General features: G+C 39.5%; 1 protein-coding gene across 1 annotated transcript; it reads left to right on the forward strand.

Moving 5' to 3' along the window:
* Positions 1-229: 229 nt before the first annotated feature.
* Positions 230-24,716, forward strand: AK3 (adenylate kinase 3). Its single transcript, XM_053573641.1, has 5 exons — positions 230-613; positions 13,229-13,348; positions 16,822-16,994; positions 17,756-17,874; positions 22,667-24,716. Exons 1-5 carry the CDS (start codon positions 463-465, stop codon positions 22,785-22,787), a joined length of 684 nt encoding a protein of 227 aa, XP_053429616.1. The 5' UTR covers positions 230-462; the 3' UTR covers positions 22,788-24,716.
* The last annotated feature ends 978 nt before the right edge of the window (positions 24,717-25,694 follow it).

Here is a 25,694-nt window from a genome sequence, read left to right on the forward strand (position 1 = left end):
GGAGTCACCAAGGGTGAACCCAGAGAAGTGAAGGGGAGTGAAGGGCATGCAGGGGTCGCTAAGGAGGTCTCGGGGAATCCATGGCGGCGGAGGGGAAAGGGTGGGGGTGCAGAGGTGCGGCCCAAAGGAGGAGTGCGGGGGACGCAGGTGGACGCTGGCGGCCCAGGGCTCGCGGTGTAGCCGCAGCAGCGCCGAGCGGGCGGCTTGCGCGGGCCGGGCTATCCAGGGCGCCGGGAACCGGGCGCGCCGAGGTCAGCGCGGGCGGGAGCAGGCCCTGGGCCGGGCGCGGGCGGAGCAGCCCCAGTCACTGGCCATCGCATCACTTCCGGGAACGCCTGGGGACCGCGGCCGCCGCTTGCTAGCAACGCTGCCAGCCGGCCGGCCCGGGACCGGGAAGCAGCTGAGCGCGCGGCCCAGGCCAAAGCCCCAGTGTCTGCGCGGCGTGGACCTCTGTCAGCGGCCATGGGGGCGTCCGTGCGGCTCTTGCGCGCAGTGATCATGGGGGCTCCGGGCTCGGGCAAGGGCACTGTTTCTTCGCGCATCACCAAACACTTCCAGCTGAAGCACCTCTCCAGTGGGGACCTGCTCAGAGACAACATGCTGCGGGGCACAGGTGAGAGCCCCGCGCGGAGGGCTGGCCGTGCGCGGTCGCCCGTGTCAGGGTCTGCGGACCGAGGGCCAAGGTGCGGGGAGCAGGTCCCAGCGTGCGGGTGCAGCATTTCCCTTCTGCCGCCTGGGGGGAGACTGCGCCCCGAAACCTCTGGACTCCGCGGGCAGCTTCGGGCAAGTTACGGGGGCGGAGCAACTAGGAAGTTAGGAAAGGTTTAAGTTCAAAAGAGAAAGGAAACCCCTTGGCCTTGTTTGAGAGGCAGGTCTGTCCCGGGTCGCCGCTGCTCTTGAGGGTCCCTGCAGCTAGGCTGTGGGTTGTTCTCCATGTGCCTTCGCACGTATAAAACAGGTGAACTCCCTGCTGGGGTTCGCTCTTTCTTACTTTTTGTATTTAATGTCACGCTGAGTGGGACCTCGTGGTTTTGACCTTTCCCCGGTAATCTGAATGCCGAGTATTATTTACCCCCGTTGCAGTCATAAAATTGGCTTAGATTTTGATATCCCCAGGGATTGCTTAGACACGAAGGCTATTCTTGTGCGTGGTTACATAAAAGATAGTTTATTTCTCATGCCAAATAAATGCTCGTAACTCAGCATAAAATCCAGTCAACAATCCGTACACTTGACAATGGGTGACTCTCTGGTATGTAAATTCTATTTTAAGAAGGTTGTTTTTAAACAGCAGCAGGATAAATTTTTTTTTTCTCAGAAGTATTGACCTTTACTTTCCAAAACAGAACCCATTTGAAACTCATTTTGAAATCTATTTACATAGAAATAATAGTTACACAGTGTTAAAAAAATAAAAGAATTAGAAACAGGATAAAAGTGCATAAAATAAAGAGTAAAGTCCTCTTTCATTCCTGCCTCATTTCCGTTCTTCATAGGGAACAGTGTTTACTTCTAGAAATGTTTGCTTTTGTACAAGCCCATATATATATGCGCTTTATTTTATGTACTAAGTAACCGTATACACACTAAGCCCAGTGTGTTATCACTTTATACCTGGGATAATTTTCTACATGAAGACATAGAACTCCATTTCATTCTGTATGTATAGTATCTATCTATTCTCTGAATCTATTATGATGGATTCTTAATAGGTATTTAGATTATTTTCAGGTTGGGTTTGTTTCTTTGTTTAAAGAATACTGACATTTAAATGAAAAATAAAAAAGTATCAGCTCTGTGGTTTTGGTTTGTCTCTTGGAACTCTTCAGTTCAGTACCTAGCATTCTGATGCATTACTACTTTTATTTCTTTCTCTTCTAATATTCATATTATTCATATTAAAAAATAATAGTGTCTTGTAGTAATGAAATTTCTTCAAAGGATTAAATTCACTTGGCTTGCTAAATGTTCTTGATGCAGCATAGTCAAGTAGTTAGTTAACAGTAAACAGTCCCCCCTACTGCTTACTGGTTGGAATAACATCCCAAGTGCAAGGGAGTAAAGAATCCTTAATGGTGGATCATGCCTGTGATCCTTGCACTTTGGGAGGCCAAGGCAAGATTGCTTGAGACTAAGAATTCCAGACCAGCCTGAGCAGCCTGGTGAAACCCCTGTCTCCACAAAAAGTACAAAAATTAGCTGGGCAGGTGGCTAGTGCCTGAAGTCCCAGCTACTCTGGACGCTGAGACAGGAGAGTCACTTGAGCCCAGGTGTTTGAGGTTGCAGTGAGCTATGACGATGCCACTGCACTCTATTCAAGGCACTAGAGCAGCAGTTCCCAACCAGTGAGTCACAAACCCACAGGACTTTTTTCTTTTCCCTTTTTTCTCCTTCTTGCCTATGTATTTGCAAAATCATGCATGTTCCCACATTATTAAGTAGTCTTAAAAGTGATATTTAAATTCATCAAGATTGCATAATTATTAATTTAAACATTTTCCTATTGTTAGCTGTTGACATTGTTAACCATTCTTTGCTATAATAAGTGCTGCTATGACTACCCCTGTAAATGAACATTTGGCTGCATCTTTGCTTATTTACTTCAATAAACTCCTAGCGTAGAATGCCTAGAAATATAGCACCATCACATAAAGCTACAGAAAGATTATGCCAATTTACTTTCTGATCACCAGTTCATGAAGGTGCTGTATTTTATAACGCATGGTTGCATTTTATACTTGAACTTTTTTTTTTTTTGACAGTGTTTCACTTTGTCACCCTTGATAAGAGTGCCATGGTGCCATAGCTCACAGCAATTTCAAACTCTTGGGCTCAAGAGATCTTCTTGCCTCATCCTCCCAAGTAGTTGGGAGTATAGGCACCTGCCACAATGCCCAGTTATTTTTTAGAAACAGGGTCTAGCTCTTGCTCAGGCTGGTCTCCAACTTTGTGAGCTCAGGCAGTCCACTGCCTCAACCTCCCAGGGTGCTACGATTACAGGTGTGAGCCGCTGTGCCTGGCCTATAACTGAACTTTAAAATGACTTCAGAAGACTTAAGGACACTAGGGAACCCATGACTGCAGCAGAAGTCAAGAAGCTTAAATCTGATCTGTAGACATTTAGTCCAATATTTTAAAGATGAGGAAACTTGAGTTTAGGAGAGGTTAAAGAACTTGTTCACTAGTAAAAAATATTTCCTGGAGAACTAGGGTGCAAACCTAGTGTGCCAATTAAATACCCTTTCCATTCATTCTCTTCCTATAAAGACACCAGTCTTATTGGATTAATGCCCCACCCTTATGACCACTTTTAATCTTGTCTCCTTAAAGGACTGTGTCTCAGAAAAACAGTTACAGGAGACTTTAGGTTTCAACATGTGGATTCATGGGGGGAGGCAAAATTCAGTCCATAAAACATGTAAACACGTAGTTTCAGCAGTGTGATACCTGTTCTAATAGAGATAAGTCTGTGACATGCCAGAAGTCCAGAGGAGGAATTTCTATTTGCCTAGGAGGTTGAGAGACACCTTACTGTGAGGGACCCTTTAAGATGTATGTGGAAAGATGAATACGAGTTTCTCAGGTAAAAAGGAGCATGGGACTTGTACAGAGGCTGGGAAGATCAGAGAATGCAGAGCCCCTTGCTGAGGGGTGTGATTTTTGAGCTCAGTACAAATGGGGAAAAAGAGGGGAAGAAGTCAGATGAGGTTGGACCCAGGTGGGTCTTTATATCACACAGAATTTATGCTGAAGCAGAATGAGGAAGGGAGGAGTATAGACTTGGAAAGGGAAGTCTTGGCTTGGCACCTGTAGCTCAAGTGGCTAAGGCGCCAGCCACGTAGACCAGAGCTGGCGAGTTCGAATCCAGCCTGGGCGTACCAAACAAAAATGACAACTACAACCAAAAAATAGCCAGGTGTTGTGGCAGGCGCCTGTAGTCCCAGCTACTTGGGAGGCTGAGGTAAGAGGATCACTCAAGCCCAGGAGTTGGAGGTTGCTGTGAGCTGTGAAGCCATGGCACTCTACCCAGGGCGACAGCTGTCTCAAAAGAAAAAAAAAAAAAAGGAAAGGGAAGTCTTCCTAGATGCTTCACTGAAGAGGACAGAGATTAGCCAATGGTTAGCGGGAGGACCAATGGTTAGTATGATTCTTGTGAAATATTTCATGTATCAAAGCATTATCATATCTATGTATTATTAGAAGAATAATGAAATGAGCACCGTTTACCCAAGACCGGAGAGAAAAGCAGGACTCCCCACACACGCACATCTTCCTTCCCCCCAAAGGTAACTACTGTGTTGACACAAGTGTTTATTATTTGAGAAAGCTTTTTTTAAATAAAGCTCTAGCACTCTGGGAGGCCAAGGAGGGAGGATCCCTTGAACTCAGGAGGTCAAGACCAGCCTAAGTGAGAGTGAGACTCTATCTCTACTAAAAAAAAAAAAAAAAAAGGAAAGTAGCCAGGCCTTGTGGTGGGCGCCTGTAGTCCTGGCTACTTAGGAGGCTGAGGCAGGAGGATTGCTGGAACCCAAGAGTTTGAGGTTGCTGTGAGCCAGGCTGATTGCACAGCAGCATTCTAACCTGGGCAACAGAGTGAGACTCTGTCTCAAAACAAAAGAAAAAGCCTTTGATTGGGTATAAAGCTATCATTTAACTCATTCCATAACATTCTCCTAGTTTTGTTTTGATACCTTTTTAAAAATAAAATTTTATGTAGTTTATTATATAATGATGCCAGAGGTGATTTGGGCAGGAACTAGATTAAGTCTCTGTAGCCCTTTCTGTTATTGCAAGTAAAAGAGAACTGTTACATGCAGGTAGTAGGTCACATCTCTTGTACTCTGTAGCTGCTCAAACAGTAAGTTTAAATACGCTCATTAGATGTGAGAGGTTGGTTTGAGTTGTGATGTGAGATATTGTGAGAAGGACCACTATTCAAAAGCAGAGTTAAAAATAGCTTTTGTTTCATACTAATGTCTACATGTTTTAGGATTTCTGGTTATCCTTAAAAAATTAGTTTGACTTTCCTTATTTTTCTCTAACCCTCCTTTCCTATTTTTATTTGTGTATAACTTTATAGAAAATTAGAGTGCAGTGGCATCATGATAGCCTGCTGCAACCTTAAACTCCTGGGCTCAAGTGATTCTCTTGCTTCAGGCTCTCGAGTAACTGACACAGTAGATACCTGCCACCACGCCCAGCTAATTTTTCTATTTTTGGTAGAGAAAGAGCCTCACTCTTGCTCAGACTGGTTTCAAACTCCTGAGATCAAACAATCCTCCTACCTCACCCTTCCAGACTGCTGGATTACAGGCCTGAGCCACCACACCTGGCCAGAAGAATTTACTTCTAAACTAGCTTTTGTGTTTTTAAGTAACTCAACTACTAATAGCCTACTTGTTAACCAGAGCCTTACTGATAACATAAATAGGCAATTAACATATTTCATGTGTAATAATTATTATATACTGTATTCTTACAATAAACTAGAAAAAAGAAAATATTAAGAAACCCATAAGGAAGAGAAAATATATGTACTGTATTCATTAAGTGGAAATAGATTCTCATAAAGGCCTTCCTCATTTTCAGGTTGAGTAGGCTGAGGAGAAGCAGGAAAAGGAAGGGTTGGTTTTGCTGCCTCAAAGGTGGCAGAAACAGAAGAACCAAGTATAGTGTATAAGTAGACCCTCCCAGTTCCAACCTGAGTTATTCAAGGATCAACTGTAATATTTTTGTGAGGAGCCTATTAAGATATAATTTTAAATTATAGGTAATTACACAAATAAGGTATTATCAAATAACCAAAGAACACGCTGGGTGGGAATCTTTGCATATAATTTTGGGAGGGGGAACATTTCACATGTAATGAACTGCTTAGACTTTGATTTCTATCTGCTATATGTAAATCATATAACCTAATGGTTTGTCTCCTCATAATAATCTGAAATAAAAAAGAATGAAAAAAAAAAAGTCTTCCCTTCCTTTTCCTTTCCTGTTTATTTGTAGACAGAGTCTTTATTGCCCAGGCTAGAGTGCCATGGCATCAGCCTAGCTCTTACAGTAACCTCAAACTCCTGAGCTGAAGCAATCCTCCTGCCTCAACCTCCTGAGTAACTAGACTATGGGCACCTACAATGTCTGGGTAAGGTCCCACTTTTGCTCATGCTGGTCTTGAACTTCTGAGCTCAAGGGATCTTTCTGCCTCCACTTCCCAGAGTGCTAGGGTTACAGGCGTGAACCACCGAGCCTGGCCCATTTTTTTTTCTTTTAAATAAACTCCAACTGAAGTATTTCAGGCTTCAGGTTTTAATAAATATTGTGGATAAATGTTTATTGATAAAGTTCATGATAAATGAAAGACAGATTATTAAGTTCTACATAGGGATTATCTGTATATACACACAACTCAAACATCTGGAAGTTTTTATATTATCAGTTTTCACAATAATTACCTCCGACTAGTGATGGGATTATGATTGGCTTCTTATTTCCTTTTTTCATTTTTGCTTATCAGCCATTTTTCATCTGTTCTTTTTTTAAAAAGTGTATATTGAGATTTAATTTATATCCCATAAAATCAACACTTGTAAAGTGAATGATTCAGTGGTTTTTAGTATATCCAGAGTTGTGCAACCATTGCCTTGATTGGTTTTAGAACATTTTTATCACCCCCCAAAGAAACCCTATACCCGTAAGTAGTCACTACCCATTTCTCCCCAATCCTCCAGCTCTAGGCAACTATAATCTTCCTTCTGTCTCTATAGATTTGACATTTTTTCTACTCTGGACATTTTGTATAAATGGAATCATACAGTATGTGGTCTTTTGTGTTTGCCTTTTTTTGCTGACCATGTTTTCAAAGTTCATCTATGTTATAACAGTTATCAAGTACTTTGTTTCATTTATTGCTGAGTAATATCCCACTGTTTGGATACACCATATTTTATTTATTCATCACTGATGAACATCTGCGCTTTTTCTATTCCTGGCTATTTTGAATAATGCCACTGTGAACATTCATGTACCTATTTTTACTTCTCTTGGGTATATACCTAGGAGAAGAATTGCTAGGTCACATGGCAACTCTCTAATCTTTTGAAAAACTGTCATAGTTTTACATTATAACATTTCATAATACTACCAGCAATATATGAGGCTTACAGTTTCTCCACATTCTTGTTGGCATTTATTAGAGGATATTTTATTTGATTTTGCTGTGCTTCCCAAATACTGTATTTTTTACTCGTGGCAACCCTGCATCCAGCAACTCTACTGGTGCCATTTTTCCAACCTGTGATCACCTTGTGTTTCTGTATCATATTTTGGTAATTCTTGAAATATTTAAAATGTTTTCATTATTACTGTATTTGTTCTGGTGATTTGTGGTCAGTAATGATTGATGTTATTATTGTAGGTCTTGTGGGCTGCCACAAACCAAGCCCGTGTAAGAAGGCAAACTAAAGTGATAAATGTGTGGGTTCTGACTGCTCTACCAACTAGACAGCCATTCCTCAGTCCCTCTCCCTCCTTGGGCCTCGCTTTTCCCTGAAATACAACAATTGTGAAATTAGGCCAATTAATAACCCAAAAATGGCCTCTAAGTGTTCAAATGAAAGCAGGGAGTGGTACATCTCTCACTTTAAATCAAAAGCTAGAAGTGGCCAGGAGCAGTGGCTCATGCTTGTAATCCTAGCACTCTGGGAGGCCGAAGCAGGTGGATGGCTTGAACTTAGGGGTTCGAGACCAGCCTGAGCAAGAGTGAGACCCCCATCTCTACTAAAAATAAAAAAACTGAGGCAAGAGGATCACTTGTGCCCAAGAGTTTGAGATTGCTATGAGCTCTGATGATGCCATGGCACTCTACCCAGGGCGACAGAGTGAGACTCCATCTCAAAAAAAAAAAAAAAGAAAGAAAGAAAAAGCTAGAAATGATAAAGCTTAGAGGAAGGCACATTGAAAGCTTAAGCTAGGCTTCTTGTGCCAAACAAGGCTTCTTGAGCAAAGAAAAAGTCCTTGAAGGAAATAAAAGTGCAACTCCAGTGAACACAGGAAATGACAAGAAAGTGAAACTGCTCATAACAGGGAAAGTTTTAGTCAACATTCCCTTGAACAGAAGCCTAATCCAGAGGGAGTCCCTAACTCTCTTCAATGATATAAAGGCTGAGAGAGGTGAGGAAGCTGCAGAAGAAAAGTCTAAAGTCAACAGAGGTCAGTTCATGAGGTTTAAAGAAAGAAACCATCTCCATAACATAAAAGTGCAAGCAAGTGCAATGTAGAAGCTGCAGTAAGTTATCCAGAAGATCTAGCTAAGATCATTGATGGAGGTAGTTACACTAAACAACAAATTCTCAACGTAGATGAAACAGCCTTCTATTGGAAGATGATGCCATTTAGGCCTTTGGTAGCTGGAGAGAAGTCAGTGCCTTCCTTCAAAGCTTCAAAGGACAGGCTGACTGTTGTTAGGGGCTAATGCAGCTCATGACTTTAAGTTGAAGTCATGCTCATTTACCATTCTGAAAATCTTAGGGTCCTTATGACTTACACTAGATCTACTCTGTCTTTGTTCTATAAGTGGAGCAACAAAGCCTGGATGACAGACTGTTTACAGCCTGGCTTACTGAATATTTCAAGTCCACTGTTGAAACCAACTTCTCAGAAAGATTCCTTTCAAAATATTACTACATCTTCTCATGTCTTCTAAAAAAGAGAGAGAAAAAAATATTACTGCTCATTGACAGTGCATGTGGTCACCTAAAGAGCTCTGCTAGGGACGCAGAAGGAGATGAATGTTGTTTTCATGTCTGCTAACACAGCATCCATTCTGATCCCATGCAAGGATAATTTCAGTGTTCAAGTCATATTATTTAAGAAATATATTTCATGAGGGTATAGATAGATTACCATAGATAGTAATTGCACTGTTGTGTCAGGGCAGAGTCAATTGAAAACCTTCTGGAAATTGGGCGGCACCTGTGGCTCAGTCGGCAAGGCGCCGGCCCCATATACCGAGGGTGGCGGGTTCAAGCCCAGCCCCGGCCGAACTGCAACCAAAAAATAGCCGGGCGTTGTGGCAGGCGCCTGTAGTCCCAGCTACTCGGGAGGCTGAGGCAAGAGAATCGCTTAAGCCCAGGAGTTGGAGGTTGCTGTGAGCTGTGTGAGGCCACGGCACTCTACCAAGGGCCATAAAGTGAGACTCTGTCTCTACCAAAAAAAAAAAAAAAAAAAAAAAACCTTCTGGAAAGGATTCACTATTCTTGATACCATTAAAAACATTTGCAATTCATGGGAGGAGAGTGAGCTATCAATATTAACAGGAGTTTGGAAGAAGTTGATTCCAACCCTCATTGATGACTTCGAGAGGTTCAAGACTTCATTGGAGGAAGTCACTGCAGATGTGGTAAAAATAGCAAGTTAGAATTAGGAGTGGAGCTTGAGGATCTGCCTGAATTGCCATAATTTTGTGATAAAAGTATAATGAATGAGGAGTTGCTTTTATAAATGAACAGAGAAATTGGTTTCTTGAGATGGACTGAAGATGCTGTGAACATCCTTGAAATGACAACAAAGGATTTAGAACAGTGGTTCTCAACCTGTGGGTCACGACCCCTTTGGGGGTCGAACAACCCTTTCACAGGGGTCGCCTAAATACATCCTGCATATCAGATATGTACATTACAGTTCATAACAGTAGCAAAATTACAGTTATGAAGTAGCAATGAAAATAATTTTATGGTTGGGGGTCACCTCAACATAAGGAACCTGTATTAAAGGGTCGCGGCATTAGGAAGGTTGAGAACCACTGATTTAGAGTATGACATAAGCTTAGTTGATGAAGCAGTGGCAGAGACTGAGAGGATGGACTCTAATTTCAAAAGTTCTACCATGGGTAAAATGCTTTCAAACAGCATCACATGCTACAGAGAAGTCTTTTTGTGAAAGAAGAGTCCATCAATGCAGCAGACTTCACCATTGACTTGTTTTAAGAAATTGCCACAGCCAACCCAGACTTCAGCAACCACCACTCTGATCAGACAGCTGCAGTGAACATCCAGACAAAACACTCTACCAGCAAAAAGATAACAACTTGCTTATGGCTCAGATGATCATTAGCATTTTTTAGGAATAAAATATTTTGAAATTTAGGTATGCACATTGTTTTTTTAAACAATGCTATTGCACACTTAATAGATTACACTATAATGTAAAGATAACTTTTATACACACTGGGAAACCCAAACATTTGTGTGACTTAATTTATTGCCATATTCACTTTATTTAGGTGGTCTGGAACCAACCCCACACTATTTCTGAGGTATGCATTTATCTGTCTTTTTGATTAAGTGTGAAATGATTCCTCAGTGTGATTTTAATTTGCATTTCCCTTATGGTTAATGGTGTTAAGCATTTTTTTCATATGCTTTTTGACCATTTGTATATTTTCTTTGGAGAAATGTGTGTTCAAAGCCCATGCACGTTTTCATTTATTTTTTAATTGTTGATTTTTAAGAGTTCTTTAGATATTCTAGATACAAGTTGCTTATCAGATACATGACTTACATAAATTTTCTCCCATCCCGTGGATTGTCTTTTCACTTTCTTTATGGTATTCCTTGAAGCACAGAGGTTTTTAATTTTAATGAAATCTAATTGATATATTTTTTTCCTTTCTTGGCTATGTTCTTGGTTTTGTATCTATGAAGCCATTGCTTAATGCAAAATCATGAACATTTACACCTATGTTTTTTTTATGAGTTTTAGAGTTTTAGCTCTTACATTTAGGCCTATAATTGAGTTAATTTTTATATAGAATGAAAGAGGTCCAACTTCATTCTTTTGCATCTGGATATTCATTTGTCCTAGCAGTGTTTGTTGAAAAGACTGTTTTCTCTCATTGATTTATCTTGGCATCCTTGTTGAAAATCAGTTGAGAGGAAATTTGGGAGATTATTTCTGGACTCCAATTCTAATCCACTGATCTTTATGTCTACTATGCTGGTACCACACAGTCTTGATTGCTATTTTGAAATTGGAAGTGTGTGTCTCTTAACATCTTTGTTCTTCTTTTTAAAGGTCGTTTTGACTATTTTGGCTCCCTTTAATTTCCATATAAATTTTAGGATCTGCTTGTCAATTTTCTGCAAAGATAACAGCTAGAATTGTCATAGAATCTCATTGACTCTGTAGATAATTTTTGGAGAGTACTGCCGTTCTAACAATATTAACTCTTAAAAGCCATAAATATGAGATGCCTTTCCATTTAGTTAGGTCTTCATTAATTTCTTTTAACAATATCATAGTTTTCAGATGAAAAGTTTTGTACTTCTTTAAAAAAATGTATTGCTAATTTTCTTATTTTTATGCAATTATAAATGGAATTGTTTTCTGAGTTTTATTTTTAGATTGTTCATTGATAGACTTTTGTATATTGATCCTGTACCCTGTAACTTTATGGACTCGTTTATTAGTTCCAATAGTTTTTTAGTGGATTCTTTAGGATTTTCTTTTTTTTTTTTTTTATTGTTGGGGATTCATTGAGGGTACAATAAGCCAGGTTACATTGATTGCAATTGTTAGGCAATGTCTTTAGTATTTTCTGTGTACAAGAGCATGTCATCTGCAAATTGAGATAGCTTTACTTCTTTTCTAGATGCTAGTTATTTATTTTTCTGGATTAATTGCCCTGGCTAGTATCTCTAATACAATATTGAAGAAAAGTGGCAAGAGCAGATCATCTTTTCTTAAATCTGTTTATATACAGATGAAATTGGGTACTTTATTAAGTAATCCCATCATCTGAATTCATTTGTTGCATGCAATTGGTTGGAGGTTTAGAAGAAGACTTGGCTTGAAGGGTGAGAGTTGAGGGAAGGGATCAATACCAGTTTTTTCAGGACTCAGCCCTGGAGAATTGCAAGTTTTTACAGTTTTCTCCAAATGCTATTGAGGCTGGAACTCTGCCTCCTCAGAAGAGTAGTCAAAAGCCTAGGGACAGAGAGGTCACACAATAAGTAGATGGACCTTTCCAACAGTCTAGTTTAGTGTTCCCCGAAAGCTCTCTCTCAGAACCCAGGCCCTTTTCCAAATGCAGTTTGTAAATCCAGCATTATACCTGTCAAATGGCAGAAGCTTCATGTGGGTAATGTTCTTGGTTAAAATCTAAAGTTGCATGAATTTGACAATTTAGATTCTGCTTTGAGGTAAACGTTCACACCAAAAGTTATGAAAGTGTTTACACATTCCATGACCCTTTGATCTGGTTCCTGGGAATTTATCCATTGGAAATAATTCAGAAAAGCAAAAAAGAAAGAAAGAAAAAAAGAAATGGTGTTAAGATCTTTAAAAATCATCAATATTAGTAAGAAAAAGCCAAGACTAATTTACGTAATTTAAATGTCCAACAGTACTGCTATGATAGTATATATTTTATTTTATATATTTATTTTATTTTTGATAGAGTATAATATGGTAACCAAAATATACTGTATAAAATCATTGAAAAGTATTTAAAAAATAATGCTTAAAAAAGGAAAAAAGAACTTACAATTTGATGTGCACAGATTTCAATAGCATAAAAATTCTGAATATATATAGTTTTGTAAGGGAACAGGAAGAAATTAAAATATTCTTACATAAGAATGATATATAGTTGTACGTGATATTTTTAAATTGTTCATAAATCTTTTTACAGGGTGTCTTCTTCATAAAAATGTAATATAATCTGGTCAAAAATTGAATTGTATTATGACTGCAGCAGCACCTGTTTTACAGGATTGGAAAATTTGTATAGTAACATATAAGAAGAGGTACTTAAACGGAACCTCTTCAAAATAATGAATTCTTATTTTAAAAAATAATTTCAAATTCTTATTTTAAAAAATAATTTCAGTTATTTCATATATTTTTTCAGATAGAAAATTTAGAAAATACAGAAAAATGCAAATTTGTAAAAAAAATCACAATTCTATCATACAGAGATGACTACTGTTAATATATTGGTCTGCTGCTTCAAATTATTTTTTTCTCTATACTGTACATTTGTACATTTTTTCATATTGAAGAATTTGAAGTAGGCTTAGATTGTTTTGAAACCTCTATTGTTGTCAGAAAAGTTGGCTGTGCCCTTTGATATGGGATGTCATACAGAGGTCTCCTTTAGGAAGCCAGTTCTTAGGGGCCAAGAGTGGGATAAATCAAAGGCACCTACTGATTTCTCCCCTCTCTGCTGCAGAAATTGGTGTGTTAGCCAAGGCTTTCATTGACCAAGGAAAACTCATCCCAGATGATGTCATGACTCGGCTGGCTCTTCATGAACTGAAAAATCTCACCCAGTGTAGCTGGCTGTTGGATGGTAAGTGAAGTGTCGTGATCATTTCAGCTGCCTAAAATTATGAGTGCTGGCAGGACAGTGAGTGTTTCATGGGCTTCACACAGACATGAGGGATGGGTGCTGGGGTGGGGAGGCCCAGAATTCTGCCCCTCACTACCCTGAGGCCTTGGGCCAGTCCTCTTCTCTACCTCTGGTTCTTTATCTGAAAGGAAAAAGGGAAGTGAACAGTGGACGGTGTGATTTCTCTGCTCCCTTCAGATGTAACTTTAGTAGTTTCTTCTTCCCTCTGGCCTCCTTTGAGAATATTTTACAATGAGGGCGGATGACCTGAAAAGAAGGAAGGCCCAGAGTAACTGGCAGTAAATTATAAAGTTTCCCTAGCCAGAGGTGTGGCAGAATCCTTGAGGACACAGTGATTTTAATTTTAAAATAGAAAGGACACAAAAGAGATTTGTTTTAGAAAATTTATAAGCCTTTCCTTCAAGAAGATGTGAGTCATAATATCCTTTTTGAGAAGCTGTGCATAGAGAAGTGGGTATAGATTGCTAGTTACACATCTTCTCTTACTCAACCCCATACCCCCTTCTCACACGTGCATTCTCTCTGTGATGCCCTCACCAAACCCTGCAGCCTTGTCACGTCCTTTATCCAAGAAGAAGGTTCTAAAGTCCTTGCTCTCATGGAGTGTACATTCTACTGGGAGACAAGTAGTAAACGAACAAAAACTTGGATAAGTATAGATACTAATGAGTGCTATGAAGTAAGTTAAAGGTTGGTGTGAATACAGAGCAATGTGGTGAAGTAGCTATTTTTTTTTATTCTCTCTTCATTTTTATAGAAAATATAGTTGCATGGTTCAGAATTCAAAACTTTATTTGAAAAAGTTAAATGAAAAATATTGTTTTTACATGGGAGAAGGGGGTGAGAAACACTCCCATTTGTGGGAGGTCTTGAGGAATGAATAGAATTGTGTGGGTGGAGAAACCAATCATTTTAGGCTGCAGGGCACCCAGTTATCAAAGGCAGAGTGAGATGCTGCTCACACAGGAATATGGTGGAAAGCCACCCATGAGACCAACCTGGAGGCAGAGGAGAAATAGGCCAAAGGTCTGGATCAGAAGAGCCTGGAATGTGGAACGTTTATTGTTTTTTTTTTTTGCTTTGAACTTTTTTTTTTATTGTTGGGGATTCATTGAGGGTACAATAAACCAGGTTACACTGATTGCATTTGTTAGGTGAAGTCCCTCTTGCAATCCTGTCTTGCCCCTAGAAGGTGTGGCATGCACCAAGGCCCCACCCCCTCCCTCCTTCCCTCTCTCTGCTCTCCTCTTCCCCCACCCCCACTGTGACCTTAATTGTCATTAACGTTTATTGTTTTTGAGTTTTTTGTCATTGTTCTATTGCTCTTTTAAAAATTAAAAAGAATGTAAACATATCACAGAGATTCAAAGTCCTCAATGGTCATATCTCTCAGGAACAATTACTTTTAATTGCTTGATATGTAATTCAAGCAGCCTTTTTGTAACAGTGGTAAAAAATATGTCAGTATATATATGTAACCATAAATGTACAATTGTCCTTAGTATCCTTGGGGGGATTGATTCTAGGACCTCTCCTCCCTCAGATACCAAAACCTACAGATAAATAGCTATTATACTGTAATTTAAAATTTGAATAATTTTTTATTGTTGTATTGTTATGTATATTTTTCTGAACTTTTTCCATCCAAGTTTGCTTAGATTCATGGATGCAAAACTTGGCAATATGGAGGACCAACTGTATTTTGTATAAGATGTGAGTTAAGGTTATGGCTCCGCTAGAATCCAATATTATCTTTTTTCTTTATATAACATACACATGCACACATACACGCATATACCACTTTTTGCATTTTGTATCTTCATTGTATACATCTATATTTAACAGATTTGCCTCACTGAAATAAAAGATGCAAAGGCTTGCATAGTATGTCTGAATATGTACTGCTGAAGCAAGCACACATATTGTCTGTATCACAATTTAATCTTCTGCTGAGGAGCATATGAGTTATATCCAGATTTTCACCGTTCTAAATGTTACTACAAGGAATATGCTTATATACAGTAGAACCTCTGTAAGTTGACCACCTGAGGGACTGTAACAAACTGGTCAACATACAGAACTAAGCCTACTGTACTGATACATACCTGTGGTGCATGTCAGGCCTATGAAAATAGGTAATTTAAGGAGGTGGTCAACACAGGGACCTGATCAACTATGGAGCTTCTATTGTAGTTGGCCTGCTAGATCCACGAATTCTGCATTGGTGGATTCCACATCTGTGTATTCAGCCAACTTTGGATAGAAAATATTTGGGGAAAAAAATGGATAGTTGCATCTGTACTAAACATGTACAGACTTGTTTTTTCTTGTCATCAATCCCTAATGAATACAGTATAAGAGAGAAAGAAGAAGGGAAGGAGGAAAGGAAAGAAGGAAAGAAAGGAAGGAAGGGAAAAACTCTAAAGTAATTGCTGTTTTTTCCTTTGAGACGGAGTCTCACTCTGTTGCCCAGGCTACAATGCAGCAGCATCCTAACTCACAGCAACCTCAAAACTACTGGGCTCAAGTCTCTCAAGTAGCTGGGACTACAGGCACCCGCCACAACGCCTGGCTAGTTTTTCTATTTTTAGTAGAGATGGCATCTCACTTTTGCTCAGGCTGTTCTTGAACTCCTGAGCTCAAGTAATCCTCCCTCCTCAGCCTTCCAGAGTTCTAGGATTACAGGTGCGAGACACCATGCCTGGCCTTACTTGTCACTTTTGAAAAATGTATTATTTCTACCAATTTTTTCTGGTGTTCTGGAGAAAATGTCCTCAATAGCGATATTGTAAAGTCAAAAATTGAGGATCAAAATATTATAATTTTAAATTCCCTTATATATGGGTCTATTTCTGTATTCACTCATCAGTTACATTTGCCTGTTTCTTAATTTTTGAACCATATTTTTAAGCTATATAATACATTTGTTTACTTGTTAGGGTTTATTTGTTTGCATTAATAATTTTCTTTTAGGTTTAATATCATTTTCTCATATTCCAAAAATAGTCTCTTAAGTTTGAGTGAAGTTGATGAGTTCAGTTTGAGTCTAAAGTCAGGGAAAAAGCCAATATCCTAGGTAGAAGGTAGTCAGGAGAAATTCACCCTTGTCTGGGGCCTTAAAAGTAATTAGATGAGGCCTACGCACATTAGGGAAGGCAAAATGCTTTACTCAGGTCTATCTATTTAAATGTTAATTTATCACAAAAACAGCCTGACAGATACACTCAGAGTAATGTTTGAACAAGTAACTGGGCACCTCATGGCCCAAATTGACACGTAACCACCGTCGCACAGTACCTGTGATCAGCCTGCCCGGTGTTAATCCTTTTGTTCAGGTTGCACATTAATTTTCTTTGTCCTCTCTCTCTTCCTTCCCTCCTTTCCTTTTTTTTTTTTTTGTTTACTTTCTAAAGGTTTTCCAAGGACACTTCCACAGGCAGAAGCCCTAGATAGAGCTTATCGGATAGACACGGTGATTAACCTGGACGTGCCCTTTGACGTCATCAAACAGCGTCTCACTGCTCGCTGGATTCATCCAGCTAGTGGCCGAGTCTACAACATTGAATTCAACCCTCCTAAAACTGTGGTGAGTAGTTATGGAACTGACATGTAGAAGATTACCCTGGCATCCTCTTGCTCTCGCAATAAGTTTTGTGAATTCGGAAATCCTCTGCCTGACCAAAACTCCTTGGGGTATATTCTCAGATTACTTGGTATAGTGACTCAGTTTGCTGGTATAGGTGCCCCAGAAGCAGCAGGAGATTGTTATTCGTTCAGAAGCATTCAGTGATTTCCTGCTCTGTGCCAAAAATTGGGGTGACAGACGTTCACCCCAATTTGGTTTATTTAGGCCCTGCGGTTGAGATTCCCAGTCCGTAGCTGAATCTTTTTGTATATACGGATGGTGCCCAAAATGTAGACACATTTTAAGAAAGGAAAAAACTGTGTTAAATTTGTAAAATTCAAGTCACATTTGACTTCTGCAATTATAAGAGGTGCTCAACGTGACATATTCATCTTTTGTCATTGGTATATATTATTACAATTTTAATACCGTTTTTTCCTTTTTTAAAGGCATCCCCCGTATATGCAATTACTTAGCAGCTATTTAAAAAACTTTCTAATGTAAGAAGGTGACTGATAACGGTGGAAATGACCTGGGGTCTCCTGGCTCTATGCTGCACTGATCTGTCTTTAGGTTGGATTCCATTTACTTAAAAGTTAGCACATTTTTGTTGTTGCTTGTCACTTGCACAGAAATGTCTGTTTAAAAATAATAGAACTGCTTACAAAAATATCCTTCAGTAACAGTGTACTTGATACCAGTCTCTTCTAATTCCTATGTAGGGTATTGATGATGTGACGGGGGAACCTCTCATTCAGCGTGAGGATGATCGACCAGAGACGGTCATCAAGAGATTGAAGGCTTATGAAGCCCAAACGAAGCCAGTCCTGGAATATTACCAGTGAGTTTCTGCTTTTCAGAACTTCTCTTGCATGAAGTACTAGATCACTTGTTGTTTTCCATACTTTACAGCTGAAATGCTAACATAAAAGAAGACCCAATTCAAATTGGCTTAAGAAATAAAGGAAATTTTAGCCAGGCGTTGTGGCGGGCGCCTGTAGTCCCAGCTGCTCGGGAGGCTGAGGCAAGAGAATCGCTTAAGCCCAGGAGTTGGAGGTTGCTGTGAGCTGTGTGAGGCCACGGCACTCTACCAAGGGCCATAAAGTGAGACTCTGTCTCTACAAAAAAAAAAAAAAAAAAGAAAAAAAGAAATAAAGGAAATTTATTAGCTGTGTAACATAAGTCCACAGGGTAGGCTGGGCTTCTGTCACTTCTTCCAAGCTTTATTGTCATTCTGTTGGCTTTGAGTTTTGGCCTTGTCCTCTGCTGCATGGTCACAGACATCAGCAGGAACAGCCAAACCCTCCTTCATGAAGAGCTGAGGTTCTCCTCCAATGAATACAAGCCTTGCGCAGCACTCAGATTCAGTTTGAACAGTCACTGTAGTCAGAGAATGCCTGGCACTGTTCTAGGCTTGGGCTACTGCCCATTCCTGAACCAGTTGCTCAGGTGGGAAGGATTTACACTGATTATACTCACTAGTCCACACCTAGCACTGGGGGTGGGTCAGTCTCACCCACACTCCGCTATGCACAGAAGCTCCTCAGTTTACAACTGAATACATCCTGATAAACCTATTGTGAGAGTGCCAAACGTCATAGCTTAGCCTAACCTACCTTAAATGTGCTTGGAACACATACATTAACATTAACTTGGGCAGAATCATCTAACACAAAGCCTGTTTTATGATATAGTGTTGAAAATATCATGAAATTTATTGAATACTGTACTGAAAGTGAAAAGAACAATGCTTGTACAACTACTCAAAGTACAATTTCTATTGAATGCATATTGTTTTCACACCAAGTGAAAAAATCCTAAGTTGAATCATCATAAATTAGGGATCATCTGTAGTACAGGGAGGGCTGGAGCAAATGCTGGTGAGGCAAACCTGATAATGCCCACTACCTCTGCCAGCAGAAAAGGACTGTGCTATAGCACAGAAGACTCTCAAAGGGCAACTAATCCCTCAGATCATTTACTGGTAGGCTTTAAAAGCTTACATTCTAACATTGTCTTCTCTGCTCTTCAGGGAGTTCATACTACACAAGAAATATGGGAACTATAGTGAGTTAATATTTGACTCAGGCTAAGGAATAGTCCAGTTTTCTTACTTAGCCTTTCCCTCTCCTTACAAAGAGGTTGATCACTTGCCCTTTCATTGATTCGCTTACTGCATGATTCATTGGAGTGAGAATGCCAAAGTTCAAGTCTTAGCTTGCCATTTAATTAACTTTGTCTTCCTCTCTTGGTTAACCTCTACCTGTTTTCTCCTCTATAAATTGGGGGTGAGAATAGAGGGTTGAAAGATTGAGTTAATATATGTTGTTTGTACACACAGACATATAAATGTCCCACAGCTGAGAAGAGTTTTAAAAACCAATTACAACAGTTGGCATTTTTAAATAACAATGCCGATTACTACTAAGGTCCTTGCAAATACCACTGACAATTTTTTAAGTCCAGCTGTAGTTCTATGTGTGGGAACTTCGAAGGAAAAGCTTCAATTAGCAAAATCGTGCTCTTAGAATTGTGCCTGACACATACTCAGCACTACATAAATCTTAGCTATTATTGTTGTTGTAATAGAGTAAGTATGCAATAAAAATCTGAAGCAATAGTCTCCGAACTGTTTTAATAGTTATTTCAGGATGGTGAAATTACAAGGGAGTTAGCAATTCGCTTTTTATAGTCGCTGTAATTGTAATTTCATGAATTGTATAATAACCCTGGCTCTTCAGATTTCCAGTTCTGTGACCCTGGGCAAGGTATTTAACCTCTATGGCACAAATTCCTTATTTGTAAAATCAGGCCACATTAAATAGTACCTACTTTATAGTGTTGTTAAGAGAACTAATAATGTGAGAGGATCCATGGAAAGACTTAAAATAGCCCTGGCATCCATTACAGTGATTATAATTTACTCGCTGACACTGTACTAGTCCCTTGCTTGGTTCACAAAATTAGATTCAGTCCCTGTCAGGCCCCAAGAAACTCACCTTCTGTATGTGGGTCAGGCAGAGAGCTACGTAAACAGTATTTATCTTACAATGTGATACGTGCTTATGTAATCCGGAGCCTAGGCTTGGCACTTGTAGCTCAGTGGTTAGGGTGCCAGCTAATTGCACTGGGGCTGGTGGGTTCGAACCCAGCCAGGGCCTGCTAAACAACAGTGACAACAATGACAAAAAAATAGCCTGGCATTGTGGTGGGCGCCTGTAGTCCTAGCTACTAGGGAGGCTGAGGCAAGAGAATCACTTTAGCCCAAGAGTTTGAGGTTGCTGTGAGCTATGATGCTACAGCACTCTACTGAGGGGGACATAGTGAGACTGTCTCAAAAAAATAAAAAAAATTGGGAACCTAATTCACACTAATTTAAGCAAAAAGGGAATTTATTGGTCCTGTAACTAAAAAGTACACAGGTTGAGGACTAGGTGCAGGTATTTGAAAGGTGTTATCAAGACTCAATCACTCAGCTGCATTGTCAGATGTTGGCTTCAGTCTTGGGGGCTCTCCCTCTGTGGCAGCTCCTGAAAACTCCAGCTCACCTTCTGCCAGTTCAGACATCTCAGCAGAAAAGAGCCTCTTTTGTCAGGAGAAGTCCTGGGTTTGGCACGGATTAGCTCTGATCGCGTCTATTGAAGAGGGAGAATGGGGAAATCTTACCAGAACAAAACGGACTGAGTTTGACAGAAAGGGTGTTTCGTGAAAGTAACCAGAAGGGAGAACACATTGTAACTGGGCACATAAGGCCACTGCAAGAGATAATCTCTGAAGGCAGTGGAAGTACCAGGGTTATAGGGATTAGTTCTGTCACAATATGGGATTCTGTCACAATATCGGAAGGGAAGATGGAGAAGGCCACAGAGATGGAGTGAATGACTTGGGTTCCTCTTTAGGAGAAGTCTTTTAAGGCTGCTCTGGCTTTTGCTAATTGGAGTTTTCCTTGTAAGTTCTCACACATAGAACTGGGGCTGGACATAACTGAAACTTTAAAGTGGTATTTGTAAGAACTTTAGTAGTAGTCAGCATTATTTAAAAATGCCAGTGGTTGTAACTCATCTCAGCTGGGGGCCATTTACACATACCTGTTTACAAACAACATGATACTCTTACTCTTTGGAGGACCACTTGTTGAAGTGGTCCCATTTTATTACACGGAAATTAAAATGACAAATGCTGGCCAGGCATGGTGGCTCACACCTATAATTCTAGCTACTCTGGGAGGCCAAAGCTGGTGGATTGCTTTAACTCAGGAGTTCCAGACCAGCTTGAGCCAGAGTGAAACCCTGTACCTACTAAAAATAGAAAAACTAGGCAGGTATTGTGGCAGGTGCCTATAGTCCCAGCTACTCAGGAGGCTGAGACAAGAGGATAACTTGAGCCCAAGTGTTTGAGGTTGCTGTGAGCTATGATGCCACAACACTCTACTTAAAACAACAAAGTGAGACTCTGACTCAAAAAAAAAAAAAGCTTGTTTGCTTGAAAGCGTGACCGAATGCCTGTGGATCTAGAAGCAAGAGGGCTTCTAATATCCAAATAATAATGTATTTGCCTAATTTCTCTCCTTAGCAGATGCTTTTTTTTTTTTTAAACCAACAGTAGGTGTTATTTAATTGTGGCAAATTTTATGAGGCATCAAGAAGGGGATGTAACCTCTGAAACCCAGAAAGTAAGGTTACAGAGGTGTGACTGATCCTGTTTTGGGAAAGTAATAAACTAGAATTCTTCATTTGCTCTTATATAACCTTTAACCAGTGTGTACACGTGTAGGTGTGTGCATGGGTTGGAGGAGGGCGGTTAAGAGTAGGAATGCCAGAATTGCCGGAAAGATTGTGTGGTTTGAAAAGCCATCCCAGGATTCTGATCCTCAACCATATAACCCACGGGAAACTGGAGTAAATAAAATAGACTTTGGCTGCTGGTCTGGTGACAAGACAGACAAATCTGCCTGGGAAGAAATGGTAAACCTCAGTAGGAAAAACAAAACGAATACTTTTTATTCCCCTTTCTTCTCTTTTTTTGCTGGGGCTGGGTTTGAACCTGCCACCTCTGGCATATGGGGCCGGCGCCCTACCCACTTGACCACAGGTGCCGCCCTGTTCCCCTTTCTATTAAAATTCAGAAGGGAAGAATAGAGGAAAAAAATAAACCTAGAGAAAAAGGAAGGATAACCATGTTTTAGAAAGACATTTCTGCAAAGGCATTAAGTAGAGAAAGAAAGCCAAGGGATGTTCTGTACCTGACAGGCTCTGTCTGGAAACCAAATACCAACGTGGTGATTTAGAGCTCAGTTATTTTACAAAAGAGACAATTTTATTAGTTAAAATAAGAAACTTTGAGCTTTGGAAAGGATTAAATGAACTAGTATATGTAACCTTTAGCTTTATATGTACTAAAGCTCAATAAATGATAGGTGCTATTTTTTTTAAAAGCCCAATCCTGTAAATCAGAGGGCACAAATGAAACCAAAATCTAGGTTTTCTAATACCTGGCCAAGTGCCTTTCTATCTTATCACACAGTTCTATACTTAGCAAGACTCCTAAATCTATATTATTATTATTTACAGAAAAGCTTTAAAAATCTCATTAGGAAGACTCAGACATGTATTTTGTTTGTTTTTCATCTTTAGGAAAAAAGGGGTGTTGGAAACATTCTCCGGAACAGAAACTGACAAGATTTGGCCCCATGTATATGCTTTCCTACAAACTAAAGTTCCACAAACAAACCATAAAGCCTCAGTTACTCCATGAGGAAAAATGCATGTAACTAGTAAGATGGGCAAAATCTCTTCGTCCTTGCATTTAGAAGTTCCTTTCTTACAACTCCAGCTTGTCTGAATTCTTTGAAAATTATATTACTTTGATTTCTACTGATTTTATTCTGGATACTAATAATGTGCCAAGTGAAATAGATACTAAATTTTTAAAAATCATCTAGTGTTTTTTATCCAATTACCCTCTATGAGTGTGCAATTCAAAAATATCACAGGTGTCTAAACTTTTATAACAATCTGTTAGAACAAAATTAAAAGAGCAATTGGTAGTAACATAACCTTTTGTTCAGTAAGAATAAATGGTTGATAAAATTTTCATATTTTTCTGGAGAAGTTAAAATTATTTGTCATTTGGGAAAATACTTCTTCAAAAGTTTTTGCATAGATTGGTGCAAAAATAGACATTTCTAGCATGGTGGAACATGGTTTCATGAGATACCATACCTATAAAATTCAGAAGAAAAAGCAACTGGCTTTACAGCTCTGTCTCAGATACAAATTCACAGCTGCCTTTACACTAAGAAATGTATAAGCTAGCCATGCTGTATTTTGTTGTTAAACATACCTTCAGTTAACTCAGAATTTCAATTTGCTATAAAAAATGTATAAATTAACCTACAGGAAACTATTTAAGATGACTTGTTTCCTTTTAGAAATACTTATGTATTGAGGGATGTGATGTTATGTCAGAAATTGACATTACAAATTGCTGGGTAAGCACCAAAGTTGAATGAATCTTCAATAGAAAATGTAATGAGGGGCGCCGCCTGTGGCTCAGAGGAGTAGGCGCCAGCCCCATATGCCAGAGGTGGCGGGTTCAAATCCAGCCCTGGCCAAAAAAAAAAAAAAAAAAAAAAGAAAATGTAATGAAAGTCTTGTTTTTAGATGTTACTTACGTTAAGAAATGTGTTTCATGATCTACCTGTCAGTTTCTCTTTTTGATACAAGATATGTTCGCCTTGATAAAAACAAGTTATAATACCAAAAAAGAAGAAAGGAAGGGAAGGAAAGAAAGAAGAGAAAACCCACGGCAGTATGTAAACTAAGCTTATTTTTCATTAGGAAATAGAAAGATGTCAAGCATGCTTGGTGAAAATAGTCCTTTGGCATAAATAGCAATCATAATTAGTAAACAAGTGTAGTAGTAGAAAAAAATTTACATGATAGGTTAACAAGGACCAGGAGAGTAAATGAGTTTCCTGAAGGAATTTTTTATTCCCAGAGAAATTGGTATCTGCTAGCTTTTACTGTCACCCTGTCTAATGGAAAGAACTCTGCTGGCAAGTGTTACCTGACCAGCCATTTAGCAATCTGAATCATGTTTTATTCCTTAGTGGGGCAACAAGGATGCATGCTTGACCTAGAGAAGTGGGGCACTATGAGAGATGGAAGAAACACCTGTCTTCCACGGCATATTTACTCGTTTGGTGCTAAATCAAATGAAACAAGCCCTTGTACATGCTGTTATTAACTGCCTTTGAAATATTGGCCCATTTTATTCCAGGCACACACAAATGCCAGCAAGTAATTCTTAATTATCCTGGGGGTGGGGGGAAGCTTATTTTCCTTTTCTTTTGATTTTCCAAAATTCATTGTTCATCTTTCAAAATGGACCAAGGGTTTTTAAAAAGGATTACAGTAAACATTTTGTTGTTCTATAATGCCTTATTTGAATGTTAATATGTGTTTCTAAAATTATTGTGAATAGTTAACTTACGAATTATCACTAGACTACCAGGCTTATGTTAGTCTTTATTACAATAAAATGAAATTTCATAACTGAGGCTATTACTTTCTCTTTGGTCCCTCACCGGGCCTATTCATCCCACCTTTCTTTCTGCTCTCTTAACGTTTCATTGGCTTCTGAATGAGGGACTATGTTCTAATAAATGGTCTTAAAACGTTACATAGGCTGGTTTCATTTTACACAATACTTTATCTCCTGCTACAGTATTGTAAGCCTTACTGGCCTTCATAGTTACCCTTAGCAGATCTAGAAATCAAAGAGAGGTAGAAGAACATGGCTATGGAAATTAAGACTTTTCTTACCTGTGACTGTTATCTCATCACCCCTAAAACAACCCAAGGTTTTGCACATGCATGTATTACTTTGGGAAATGCCTATAATAGGACTTTTTCTCTGCTGAATGTGGCAATGTCATGCTTGGTATTGTTGAGGAATATCACTGCTGAGGTGTGCATCTTGCTAAAAATAAAAACTCATAGGCCAGGCACAGTGGCTTATGCCTGTAATCCTACCACTCTGGGAGACTGAGTCAGAAGGATTGCTTGTGCTCAGGAATTCGAGAACAGCCTGAGCAAGAGCAGAGACCCTATCTGTACTGAAAGTAGAAAAATTAGCCAGGTAGTGTGGTGGGCACCTGTAGTCCCAGCTACCTGGGAGGCTGAGGCAGGAGGATTGCTTGAGCCCAGGAGTTTTAGGTTGCTATGAGCTAGGCTAACTACATGGCACTCTACCCTGGGTGACAGAGACTCTTATCTCAAACAAACAAACAAACAAATCCCCAAAACAAAAACCCATAATGCTATAATGACCAACATGATGATTTAATGGGCCACATGGAAATATGTCTGGAGCTGAATGTCATAGCTAAGAAAAGCTACTATGCTTTAGTTTATGCATAGTAGTGCTTTAACTAAAACATAGAGATGAGAACAGTACATCACCCCATTACCCTTATTTTCTGGAGGAATGGTTATTTTGGTATACTCTTTGTGAGCAGTGGGTACTATGGGAAATGGAAATTGGCAATTGTTAGCACCATCCAGAAATTTTATTTCAGCTCTCAATTCCGTTTGAAATAGGTTAAATTTCTAAACCTCAGCCTACAGCTAACTCCCCGCCACCACCCTGCTATATATA

This window comes from Nycticebus coucang, chromosome 2, assembly GCF_027406575.1.
Source record: "Nycticebus coucang isolate mNycCou1 chromosome 2, mNycCou1.pri, whole genome shotgun sequence".
NCBI classification, from domain to species: domain Eukaryota; kingdom Metazoa; phylum Chordata; class Mammalia; order Primates; family Lorisidae; genus Nycticebus; species Nycticebus coucang.

What these genes read in the sequence shown, in the direction of transcription:
- AK3 (XM_053573641.1), top strand. Translation starts at nt 463, where the DNA reads ATGGGGGCGTCCGTGCGGCTCTTGCGCGCAGTGATCATGGGGGCTCCG. An exon ending in CAACATGCTGCGGGGCACAG is followed by an intron (nt 614 to 13,228) that starts GTGAGAGCCCCG and finishes TCTCTGCTGCAG; the next exon opens with AAATTGGTGTGTTAGCCAAG. An exon ending in CCAGTCCTGGAATATTACCA is followed by an intron (nt 17,875 to 22,666) that starts GTGAGTTTCTGC and finishes TTTCATCTTTAG; the next exon opens with GAAAAAAGGGGTGTTGGAAA.